Source organism: Carcharhinus amblyrhynchos, chromosome 11 (assembly GCF_965287045.1).
Source record: "Carcharhinus amblyrhynchos chromosome 11, sCarAmb.v2.hapA, whole genome shotgun sequence".
NCBI lineage: Eukaryota > Metazoa > Chordata > Chondrichthyes > Carcharhiniformes > Carcharhinidae > Carcharhinus > Carcharhinus amblyrhynchos.
Genome location: NC_137334.1, coordinates 62199181 through 62211664, shown reverse-complemented (window position 1 = coordinate 62211664; position 12484 = coordinate 62199181). Strand labels below are relative to the sequence as shown.

General features: G+C 40.9%; 2 protein-coding genes across 3 annotated transcripts in view; both read left to right on the top strand.

The window, feature by feature from the left end:
• LOC145350194 (protein mono-ADP-ribosyltransferase PARP14-like) overlaps positions 1-3654 on the top strand; it is a 45653-nt gene extending 41999 nt beyond the window's left edge. The window contains exons 16-17 of the mRNA XM_080199249.1: positions 589-766; positions 1303-3654. Coding sequence (XP_080055375.1) covers positions 589-766; positions 1303-1589 — 465 coding nt within the window. The 3' untranslated portion in view covers positions 1590-3654. The remainder of the gene's footprint in view (positions 1-588; positions 767-1302) is intronic.
• A 5675-nt stretch (positions 3655-9329) lies between these two features.
• Positions 9330-12484, top strand: part of lmln (leishmanolysin-like (metallopeptidase M8 family)) — a 47381-nt gene continuing 44226 nt past the window's right edge. Inside the window, exon 1 of one of the 2 annotated variants that reach the window (XM_080199247.1) lies at positions 9330-9440. In XM_080199247.1, the coding sequence (XP_080055373.1) occupies positions 9330-9440 (111 nt within the window). Of the gene's footprint in view, positions 9441-10898; positions 11747-12484 lie in introns of those variants that run through there. The other variant, XM_080199248.1, reaches the window with a different exon arrangement.

Genomic DNA, 12484 nt, shown 5'->3' with positions numbered 1-12484 from the left:
GAGTATTTAAACTTACCCACAACAAATCCACATCCAGGCCACAAAGTTTTTTTTATTCATGATGGGACATGAGTGTCACTGGATGACTAGCATTTATTGTTCCATCCCTAGTTGCCCTTGAGAAGGCGGTGGTGAACTGCCTTCTTGAATTGCTGTAATCCATGTAGTGTGGGTTGACCCACAATGCCATTAGGGAGGGAATTCCAGGATTTGGACCCAGTAACTGCGAAGGAACAGCGATATATTTCTACATCAGGATGGTGAGTGGCTTGGAACTTGCAGGTGATGGCATTTCCATGTAACTGCTGCCCCTGTCCTATATCAAAGCATTTTTACCAGAAACACGGCGGCATTAGAATTCATATATCTTCCAGATGTGTCATCAATGACTGATTGTAAAAACAGCTGGAAAAACATAAACTGTAGACGCTGGAAATCTGAAAAGACAGTAAGTACCAGAAATATTCAGCAGACCAAGAAAGAACAGAAGAGTTAATCTTTTGGGACAGACACTGATGAGAAATCAATCTTGATATATTTTTTAAACTAAGTTGTTTGCAAAAGTAACTAAGGAATTTTCTTAAACAGATCGAAAGATTGCAAAACCCATATCTTTGGACGAATTATATGATTAGAAAACGAATGCTGGACGAAAAGAACCCTTCTGGCACTACTAATGAAAGGACCTTATTTCACGGAACAGCATCAGACACACTTGATTCAATCAGCCATCTTGGATTTAACCGTAGCTATGCAGGAAGGAATGGTAAAGAACAGTACTTCCTTGTCTCAAGCAAAAAAGTATAAGCGCTGAAAAGACAGATAGTCATTTTGATATTTACAAATCAATCTTTTCTTTGTGCTTAAAGTATTTGTTGCTCTTTTCATTAAAAATATTGCTAAATTTCTTAAAAATATTATCCTAAGTTTAAGCCTACTCAACAAATTGTGACTGATGTTTGTATGCTTATGGCTCCACTTATGCTGCAATCTGGGCCAGTGGGTAAAAAAAAAAGCCTTGCACACTTTTCACCCAAGATTCACCCAACTTGATTTTTGAACAAGCCTCCTGCACTGAAAACTATCTACCCAATTACTACATCAAATGAAAATCACTCACACTGCTCCAAAATTCTTAGATTAAAAAGTAGATTAGTGAAGGCAGATCTTAAGAGTGCTTAATTTAGGGATGTAAAATGCCTACAGTTATGGTATATTTTCTCAAAGACAAACATTATGACATCTGATGCTTTTAGTATATCAAATAAATGTACAATTAACTTGTCTTTTTTTCCTTCTCAGCCACAGCCTATGGGAACGGCACCTATTTTGCTGTAAATGCCAGTTATTCTGCAAGTGGAACATATGCAAAACCTGATGCTAATGGACTTAAGTACATGTATCGTGCTCGAGTACTTACTGGAGTCTATTGTCAAGGAAGGGGAGGAATGGTCACTCCCCCTCCAAAAAGTTCAGCAAATCCGACAGATTTGTATGACAGTGTTGTTGACAATGTAAACAACCCATCAATGTTCCTCATTTTCAATGATATCCAAGCCTATCCAGAATATTTAATCACCTTTCAATAAGAACAGCATTAACGAGAGACTATCCCACTTTACTTTAATGGCTTCTTATGTGTTCTTTACATCACTGTAACACAGCTAAATTGGAATTTAACTCTTTTGTCAATTTGGTAGTATTTCCATGCTGAAATCCTAACTTTTTGGGAAAATCAATTTGAAAAGTCAAATTTCAAATGGACTAGTTAGTGGTGTCAGCAAACTGTTGTTTCAGATCTAAATACCAGGTCCTAATCCTGGTAAGATTCTTTGTTATCTTTAGATATCTACGGTGAAATGACTTTGGGCAATCTGAAACCAGTTTCCAGTGGGCAGAATAAATTCCTGACTATAGTTGATAGTAAATTATCAAGCAAAGACTGTAAGGATATTTTTCATGAAATGCCAATTGGAAGAGTTTATGCTAGTGTAATTGGGATGCATGTCAGATTGTTTGTGCAATCCTTTTATTGTTTACTGACTTCTTCTGCATAGATCATCCTCTTGTGACAGTATTCTTGCCACCAGCTGCCAAACTGATAAACAACCATATGAATTCACAGTCTTGAATTTGGTAGAGAAAGATCAAACTATTTTCTCTGACCCTGTCACTTAAGAGTGTGAAACCTGGAGTCAAATTTCTAAACAAAAAAAATCTTTTATCATTCTTGAAACCTAAAGTTGAGAGTCTTTAAAAAATTGGAGCTGCAAGTCTCATTAGGGAAACCAGGATCTGCTCCACTGCAAATTGTTGTTGTGAAATTCTTGTGTGTGAGTGACTTATAGCTTCCCAAAATAACCCACATTCTTGCACTGGTGGTGGGCACACCACTGAAAATTCTTCACAATTCCAGCTATGTAGATTCTCTAAAGACTGGCTGAAGTGTAGCTCGTGAATCCACTGTAAAGTGCAAATTAGTTGGCTCAAGAAAACTGCTGCATTCTTCTAGTTCTTCCACATCTTGTACAGTTGCTGTTATTTTATCTTGCACTTTGTCCTGCCCATTTTTGCTCAGAACATTACCAGCTGAATTGCTGCAGTTTATTTTATTTAGAGAGCAGCAGTATATGTATTTGTACTAATACTTGCTGCTTTGCTGGGTCAGACTCATGTTTATTTCTGTGTTAAGTTGTTTTCCTCGGGATTCATTTCTACAAAGAGGAAGTGAAAATGAGTTAGCTGAGGAATACTGTAAATACATAACTCTAAAGCAGAATCAGGCCAATAGGATTCCATGGTGATATTGAACAAATGTGTCCCTTTGCTCTAAATATACTCTAAATCAGGATACCTAATGGAGAAAGAGATATACGGAAGATACGGAGATGAATGATGTTGGATGCCACTGTTTGACTGAATATTCTGGAGGAGGCATCAGAGCTTGTGTATATAGGCTGGTTAGCTCAGTTGGCTGAACAGCTGGTTTGTGATGCAAAGTCAACAATGGGCGTTCAGTTCCTGTACTGGCTAAGATTACTGATGAAGGCCTGTCTTCTTAACCTTGCCCCATGCCTGAGGTGTGGTGATCCTCAGGTTAAATCATTCTCAGTCAGCTGGCCCCTTTGAAGGGGAGAGCAACCTATGGTCAACTGGGTATCTATGGCAACTCCACTGTTACATATAGAAAACAATGCCGGGAAGGCAAACTCATTTGTGTTGGTTATATTGCGGATGATTCAGTATTTGCGTTTAATAGTTTTGTTTACTGCACTGTCTGAGAGGGATACTTCAAGATACAAAGCTCATAAATTAGAATCACTGGTTGAGGCATCACAACTATGCGTAGAACGTAAAAGGAAGCTCATTAGCCTTAATTGAAAAGGGCAGAGTGGAATCTTAATCTTTTTCTATTTTCTCTTCTCTCAAGGTAAAGCTGCGGACTTGGACTTTGGCAGTCTTTCTTCCCTTTTATGCCAATATGTCCAAAGAACCGTTTTGCAATGTCGTCTGAGGTTTTCCTTTATCTATTATGAGCTCATGGATTTTAGTAATTTAGGGTACCAAAAAGCAAAATTGCTGAATATTTATTGTATTAAATTCTTTTGCTGTCATTGATTTCTGGCAAATATTCAAATAAATCACTGAAAATAATTATATTCTTCTTATTCACACTTGATATTTAAGCTTGTCACTCAAAATCAAAAATGTAACTTTACATTTTTGTTTGTATTAACAAGTCAGTTACTGTTTAAAAGTTTGTGCCTTACTTTTTATTTAATAAAGATTAATAAATCTACCTAATATATCCTAATGTGCAGATATTAATTTGTCAAACAGTACAAAAACAGAACAAGAAACAGAACTGCTGAGAGATCTTACTGTGCTTTTTAAATTTGTTCATTGGATGGGAGTGTTGTTGGCAAGGCCAGCAGGTATAAATAGAAAGAAAGCTGTCCATCTTAATTGCCTTTGAGAAGTTGGTGCTGAGCTGACTTTATGAACCACTGCAGTCCCTGTAATATAAGTACACCTATGGTGCTATTTAAAAGAAAGTTCCAAGATTTTGACCCAGTGACACTGAAGGAACAGTGATATTGTTCCAAGTCAAGATGGTGTATGGCTTTGAGGTGAAATTGCAGAAGATGGTGTTCTCATGCATCTGCTGCCCTTGTCCTAGGTGGTAGACGTTGCAGCTTTGGATTGCGCTGTTGCGGGGATTTACAGTAGTACATCTTATTAATAGTATAGTGTGCAGTGGAGGGAATGAACGTTTGAGGTAATGGATGGGGTACTGATTACATAGGCTCCTTCGCATGGTGTTGAGCTTTCTGTGTGTTGTTGGATTTGTACTTATCCAGGCATGTGGAGAATATTCCATTACATTCATGATGTGTTCTTTGTGAATAGTGCATGGGCTTTTGAGAGTAGTTACTTGTTGCAGAATTTGAGTTGTTACTTGTTGCAGGTTTCCCAGCCTCTGACCTGCCCTTGCAGTCACAGTATTTTCAAGGCTGGTCTAGTTAAGTTTCTGGTCAATGGCAACCCCAGGATGTTGGTGGTGAGGCATATAGTGATGTTAATGCTATTGAATGTCAATTTGAGATGGCTAGATTCCCTCTTGATGGGGATCATCATTGCCTGACATCTGTGTGGTGAGAATGCTACTTGTGACTCATCAGCCCAAGCTTGAATATTGATGCATTCAGGCACAGGATTGCTGCAATATATGAAAAATTACAAATCATACTGGAAATTCTGGAATCTGAGCTCAAGACACTATCTTGAGATACTCCTACAGCAATATCCAGGAGCTGAAATGATTGGCCAACAATGACTGTCTTCCTTTGTGCTAGATATGTCTCCATCTAGTGGAAAGATTTCCTCCCCCATTTCTATTTTGCTAGCACTCCTTGATGTCAGGGACAATCATTCTCACCTCACATTTGGATGAAAATATTTCACGATTTTAGAAGGCACAAAAATATCTTAGGATTGCATTTTCAGTCTAGGGCAGAAAGGGAAATAAGTAGGGGCAGGAATACTGGCATCCAGGTTTCATATTGCTGTTCCTGATGGTGATGACTTTGCTTGAGTGTGGGGGAGGGCAGCACTGAAAATCCATCTGCCATCATAATGAAAGCCCTGAAAATAGTTAACAAACTCATTGAGAGCTTTTTAAGGGTTATGTTCAGATTTAGGCAGGGACACCATGAGCTACACCAGGTGGAATGAATTTAAAGGAGCATCAGAAATGGTGTAAAAGGTGGGGGGGTCAGAAACTCCAGAGAAATTAGACTCATCTGGAACCTTAATGCTGCAACGTGGCAGGACAGCATTTAAGATTGTTGATAATGTAGTTAATCATCATTTGCATATTCTTGGATCAGCGCACAGGATCATGGGTCTTAAGAATCCCAACCATTAAAAGCTGCCAGCAGTGAAGAGTGGCTTCAATAGTGCCTCTGGGGGAAATGTGGGGAGCAGAGTCCATTTCTAGCCTAAGGTGGGAGATCTCTAAATGTGGGGGGCTGATTGTGGTTGTAATCAGTAACTGAGAACTAGGGTGGTTGGCTCTTAGTCATAGGGAGAGCTGATCAGCAAGGACACACAGAGCATTTGTGCTGGTTGAGACGACTGTAACAGGGGAGAAGAGTTTGACTCCAAGGACAGTGTTGTAAAAAAATCAGCCTGTTTTAACCCTTATACGGTGGACAAATAACTTTGAGTAGACGTCTTATTAGTACAAACAATATTTATTTAAACCCCCACAATCAATAATCACCCACCCGACCAACAATAAGTTATCTTACAGAAATGCTAGAATTCAAGTACAATACAAGACCTTGACTTAACTATGTGTGACTGACAAATACCCAAACAGATACTGGCCTTTATCTGTGTGCTGGTCTTGGTAGTTGTCTGCGTAGTCTGGTCCTTTAGTCTGGTGTGGTACCCTGGCTCTGATCTTCTTTCTTTCTTTCCTCCCTTCTCAGGTGTGGTGGCTCTCCATCGTTGTAGCTTGTTCGTGGGGGTCCGAGAGAGAGAGAGAGAGAGATTCCTGGTTGTGCAGCATCCTTTATGCCCCGTTTGGTTTCACGCCCTTTTTTTGGCCATTGCCAATCAATCGATCAGGACTTGATCACCCTGATCGATAAGAGTCCAATCGGGTGCTACCACACCGATCTCTGGGTGTGTCCCTGGCGGCCATGCCTGTATGTGTTGTAGGCACATAGGTCACATACCTTCCTCCTAAATAAGGATTCACGGTGCCTTTACGTCTGGCACACAACCCAGTGTGACCAGAAAGTCTCTTTCATCCTGGACATGGCCCATATCCTGTGTATTCACTCATCAGGGTTGCAGCCTGTTTGTCTCTGTCTTTAAACTGCAGCCTGTCGGTTTAGTTTCTTGCCCAGTTATCCCAGAGTGCTTTACAAAACGCCATTTTAGATGGCCTGTTTGGCTACAACAGTAAACATGAAAGGGAGAGACAAACTGCCATGGGACTCATATATTCAACCTTCTTCAACCCCCGATGTGGAGAAGAAGCAGCAGAGAGGGGAAAGAGAACTAGGTGCCAAGGCTCCATTCAGGTGGTAGTGGGAGCAACAAGAGAGCCAACCTCTGGCTGGGCAAGATGCAGAAAGATGCATTAGGGACTGGCAACAGGTGGCTGCACTAAGATGAGTCTATAGCGATCAAGAGTGTACCGGACTCGCATCACCTACCTGCAGATATTGAAAAGCCAGTATCAAGAAATACCATGACTATAAAGGGAGGTTATTACTGACCTATGTGCCATGCTGCAAGATGAACATGCCTCAGTGGATACCTTGACCCTGTGGATTGCCGTGGCTCTGAACTTTTATGTATCCCATGTTTTCCAGGGATCCACTGGGAGCACGAATGGGCTCACCCAGACAGCAGATCATTGTAACTTCAAGGAAGTGGCCAATGCCTCATTCAAGAGGGCTGGTGTTTTCATGTGCTACTGGACCTGCCCTGACCGCCACGTTTAGAGGTCCATTGGCTTCTTGCCCATTACTGATTTGCCCTAGTTGCAAGGTGTCATTGATTGCATTAATTTGGCCATCAACACTTCCAAGCACCATACCAGGCACTTCAACTAGAAGAGCGTCCATTCCATCAATGTCCAAATGATTTGAGAAAATCAAAAGCACGTGAAACTACAACAAAAAAATGCTGGAAAATCTCAGCAGGTCTGACAGCATCTGTGGAGAGAGAATAGAGAGTTGAGTCAGGATGACCCTTCATCAGAACTGAAGATAAGGAAAATTGGATAAGATTTATTTTGTGAGAGGGTGGGGGCTGTAATTGTTAGGAATAGACAAAAAGTCAAAGGGAATATAAATGGTAATGATAAAGACTGAGAATAGTGCTAATATCATCTCCAACAAGACAGGATCTAACCATTGCCCTTTGACATTCAATGACATTGTCATTGCTGAATCCCCCCACTACTACATCCTGGGGGTTACACTTGACCAGAAACTGAAGTGGACTAGCCATATAAATACTGCCGCTACAAGAGCAGGTTAAAGCTAGGAATCCTGCTATGAGGATCTTGCCTTCTGACCCCTCCAACTGTGCTCATTTAAACAATAACAAACCAACTTGTACAATTTTTTGATTATGCTTTGTGTTTTGAGACTACCCATTCTCACTTAATTTATTTAAGTTGATCATTTATTCATTTCTTCTGTCTGGTCAGATGTCTGCCTTACTCCCTCAGTAGGCTGCCAATATAGAATAGGCTGAATTTGGTCAGCTCTTCAGCTTTGATAGTTTAAGAGGGATATGGAAGAGGGATATCTGGGAAATGTGACAGTGAGCCTTCATTAAACAGCCATTGAAAGGGGACAATGATTGCAGAATTGCGTGTAAATAAAATTGTTCTCCTCTCCCTTAGAAGTCTTTCAGTGCCACTTTCCACTGATTCAACAGACATTTTTCAAAAATTCATTTTTTATGAATTGTGGATGTCACTGGCAAGATCAGCATCTATTGTCCATTCCCAAGTTGCCCTTCAGAAGGTGACGGTGAGTTGCCTTCTTGAACTACTGCAGTCCCTGAGATGTAGGTACAGCCACAGTACTGTATTTTGACCCAGTGACAATGAAGGAACAGTAATATATTTCCAAGTCAGATGGTGAGTGATTTGGAGGTGAATTTCCAGGTGATGGTGATCCCAGCTATCTGTTGCCCTTGTCCTTCTATATGGTAATGGTCAAGGGTTTGGAAGATGCTGCCTAAGGAACCTTGGTGAGTTCCTGCAGTGCATCTTTTTCTGCTCGTTGATAGTGGAGGGACTGAATGTTTGTAAGCGGGGGTAGCAATCAAATGGACTACTTTGCCCTGGATTGTGTTGAGCTTCTTGGAGTGCTGTTGAAGCTAGTGAAGAGTATTCAGTTAGAGTACTGACTTTTGCCTTAAGACCCTGGGTTATAGGAGCAGAATTAGGGCATTCAGCCCTTGCACCTGCTCTGCCATTCGATCATAGCTGCTATGTTTCTCAACCCCATTCTCCTGCCTTTTCCCCATAACCTTTGATCCCCTTACCAATCAAGAACCTATCAATCTCTGTTTTAAATACATTCATTGACCTGGCAATTAATTCCACAGATTCACCACCCTCTTGTTTGTAGATGGAGATCATGATGTGCAGATCCTGGCGTTGGACAGTGATTCACCTGATGAAGGAGCAGCGCTCTGAAAGCTCGTGAATCCAAATAAACCTGTTGGACTTTAACCTGGTGTTGAGAGACTCCTTACTTGTAGATGGTGGGCAGACTTCTAAGCTTTATAAGTTTATTTATTAGTGTCACAAGTAGGCTTACATTAACACTGCAATGAAGGTACGGTGAAAATGCCCTAGTTGCCACACACTGCTGCGCCTGTTCGGGTAGACTAAGGGAGAATTTAGCATGGCTAAGGTACTTAACCAACACATATTTTGGACTGTAGGAGGAAATTGGACCACACAGACACAGGGAGAATGTGCACACTCTGCACAGACAGTGACCCAAGGCAGGAATTGAACCTGGATCTCTGGCACTGGGGCTCTGGCAACAGGGCTAATCACTGTGTCACCGTGCCACCCTTCTTTGGGGAGTCAAGTCCAGGAAGGACAATTTTACTTAATATTGTGAATGATTAAAATCTCAGCTTGTTTTCCATTGCCATTTATTGCAGTGGACAATATGCCACACTGTTCTCCCCACACCAGCTGTCAATCTCTTACCTCCAACATGTCCATCTCCACTGCGCCTGCGTCCTGCCGGCGCGGTGACGTCACCGCATTTAGCATGGCGGCTGGCTGTAGTGTTTGCCGTGCCTGGGCGCTTTATATCCTCACCGGCATGATATGCACCGTTACCTCTTATACCTGCAAACACCGAGCTCCTGAGCCTAGCGAGGTGAGCCAGGACAAATTAATCTTGTTTATATAAACCGAATGGAGACGGGGACTTATGGGCACAGAATGGGCACTAGGAAATCTGAGCTGGGCACAGAATGGGAATATAGGGAATCGGAGCCAGGCACGTAATGGGCATAGAGAGGGAATGTGAGCCAGACACAGAATGGACAGGGAGTCTGAGCTGGGCATAGAATGGGCAGGGATAGGGAGTGTGACCTGGTCACAGGGCTTGCACTGAGTGAGTGTAACCCAGGCGGAGAGCAGAAAGGATGGTTTTGGATTTGTGGTACATTGGGACCAGTTCTGGGTGAGATGGTGTCTGTGCCGGATGACAGTTTGCACCCAAGTAGAGTTGGGATTGATTGTCTTCCTCGCATATGCTCGTATATTAGGGAGGTTTAAACTACCATATTATGGGAACCAGGAAGTAATATTAAAGAGGACCGCCAAAGTGCACAGAATTTTGAGAAAGATAGAGTAGGAAGCAAAATGTTATTGGACCCATTCAGAAAAGAGGGGAAGCAATACATTCTAAATTAGAGTTAGTGTGAGTGTGTGGAACATGGTATTATAAGATTGATGTGTTGCAGGCCATGTGCAGATTGGCTGATAGAAATATTATTTAGCTATAATGGAGATCTGACTGAGAAAGCCAGGCCTGGGTTTTAAAGATTCCTGGATGCACGGTGTTCAGGCAAGATAGGAAAGGGGAGAGGGATGTGATATTGATTAAGAAAGTCTTAGAGTTTATATGTAATCGTAAAGTTTTTTAACGTGTGAGGTTAGCATGATTCCATACCCTCAGAGTGATTTGTTCTAATTTGAATAATTTCCAGTAGTGAGCTTTTGTGGATTTAAAAGTAAAGAAGCTTTATTGGTATTGCACTCTAGCCCTAGAGGTTTTAACGCAATGTCTCACACATACTGTAAAGCGCACAACGGATATACACAGATGAGGAAAAAAATTGCAATTACACAAATTATTTAGTCTGTCTGATGGTTGGCCTGTAGATTCTTAGCTGAATTGATGCTGAAGTGAAGGTCAAGCAAAAGTAGAAGATTCTCAATAAGCTGCAAGTTTCTTGTAGTTGAATTGCCTGGAGGTTGGCTGTTAGGTGAACTTGTTGGAACAGTTTGGAGAGAGATTTATTTTCTCACTTTCAGCATATATCTGTTTTACTTTGACTGATGGCTTTTCAGATGGAATCTTTCATATTTTTTTCTCTTGGAATAGATTCTGCTGTAATTTTTAAAAGCCACTATGAACATGGCTACTTTAACCAGGTGAACCAGACAGCCAGAGACCTTTCCCAAATATGGTAGTGGGTTGGACCATGTTGTGGCCTTTCACATTTGAGTGTTTTGAGATGAGGAACAATCATAATACGATGAAAGATAGCTTGTTTCATATTTGTCTAACATGTATTGCGTTTCAATGTTTCTGTTGTCATTCGTGAGGCAGGAAAATGAATTGACTGGAGTTGTAACCATTGAGGTTTAAATTTCATCCTTACAAAAGAGACTTGTGAGTTTCACAAGTGGCTGGAATTGTTCATATTTGAATGAATGATTTGCTCAAATTTCCGTTCTTGTTTGGTGCTGACATTGCCAAAATTACATGATGTGCTGTCAGTCATCTTAAAATTTGAGCCTTTTTTTAAAACTACAGCTTTAAAACTTGCAATATCTTCATGCCTGTGGTAAGCCTCTGGCGATGTCAAGAAGAACATTTTAGTGCTGGAGAGTGAGAATGTTCCAGCAGAGTCAAGGACAGCATCTATTTGGCTAGAGCTAAGGAACGAAAATCATTTTCTTTTTAGTCCATAGGCCAGCAACAAGTGGGAAAGATGTATTGGATCAAATTTGCAAGTGAATGACAGAGAGGTGATGAAATTATAGAGTAGTTACAGTTTTAAGACTTGTATCTTATTAACTTGTATTGGGGGGAGGGGGCAGACAGTGGCATACTGCTAATGTCATTAGACAATAATACAGAGGCCAGGTTACTGCTTTGGAGACATTGGTTCAAATCCTTCATTGATTCATCATGTCAGCTGATAGAGTTTTAAAAATGCAATTAATAACTCTGGAATTAAGAACTAGTGATAGCCTTATTCAGTTAATGGTAGGGCGTTGGGCAGAATTACAGAACAAAGAGATCTAGGGGTACATGTTCATAGCTCCTTGAAAGTGGAGTCACGGGTGGACAGCGTGATGAAGAAGACATTCGGCATGCTTTATTTCATCGGTCACAACATTGAATACAGGAGTTGGGACATCTTGTTGAAGTTGTACAAGACATTGGTAAGGCCACACTTGGAGTACTGTGTACGGTCTGGTCACCCTATTATAGAAAGGATAGTATTAAACTAGAAAGAGTGCAGAAAATATTTACGAGTATGCTACTGGGACTCAATGGTTTGAGTTATAAGGAGAGACTGGATAGACTGGGACTTTTTTCTCTGGAGTATAGGAGACTTAGGGGTGATCTATAGAGGTCTATAAAATACCAAGGGCTGTAGATTAATTAGTAGATAGTCAACATGTTTTTCCAAAAGTAGGGGAGTCTAAAAATGGAGGGTATAGATTTAAAGTAAGAGAGGAGAGATGCAAAACTGTTCAGAGGGCAATTTTTTTCACACAGAGGGTGGAACATGCTAGCAGAGGTAGTAGTAGAGGCGGGTACAATTTTGACTTTTAAAAAGCATTTAGATAGTTACTTGGGTAAGGTGGGTAAAGAGGGATATGAGCCAAATGCGAGGCAACTGGGACTAGCTTAGTAGTTTAAAAAAAAGGGTGGCATGGACAAGTGGGGTCGAAGGGCCTGTTTCCATGCTGTACACATTTATGACTTTAAAAAATCCAATAATAAAACATGTGTAATATATGAAACTAAGTGTGCAGAACTAATGTGCCCAACTGTTTAAGATCCAGTTAAACTGTTAAAGGTTAGTTGGATTGGCCATGCTAAATTGCACCTTAATGTCCAAAGATTAAGTGGATTAACCAGGGTAAATGCATAGGGTTACTGGGATAGGGCAG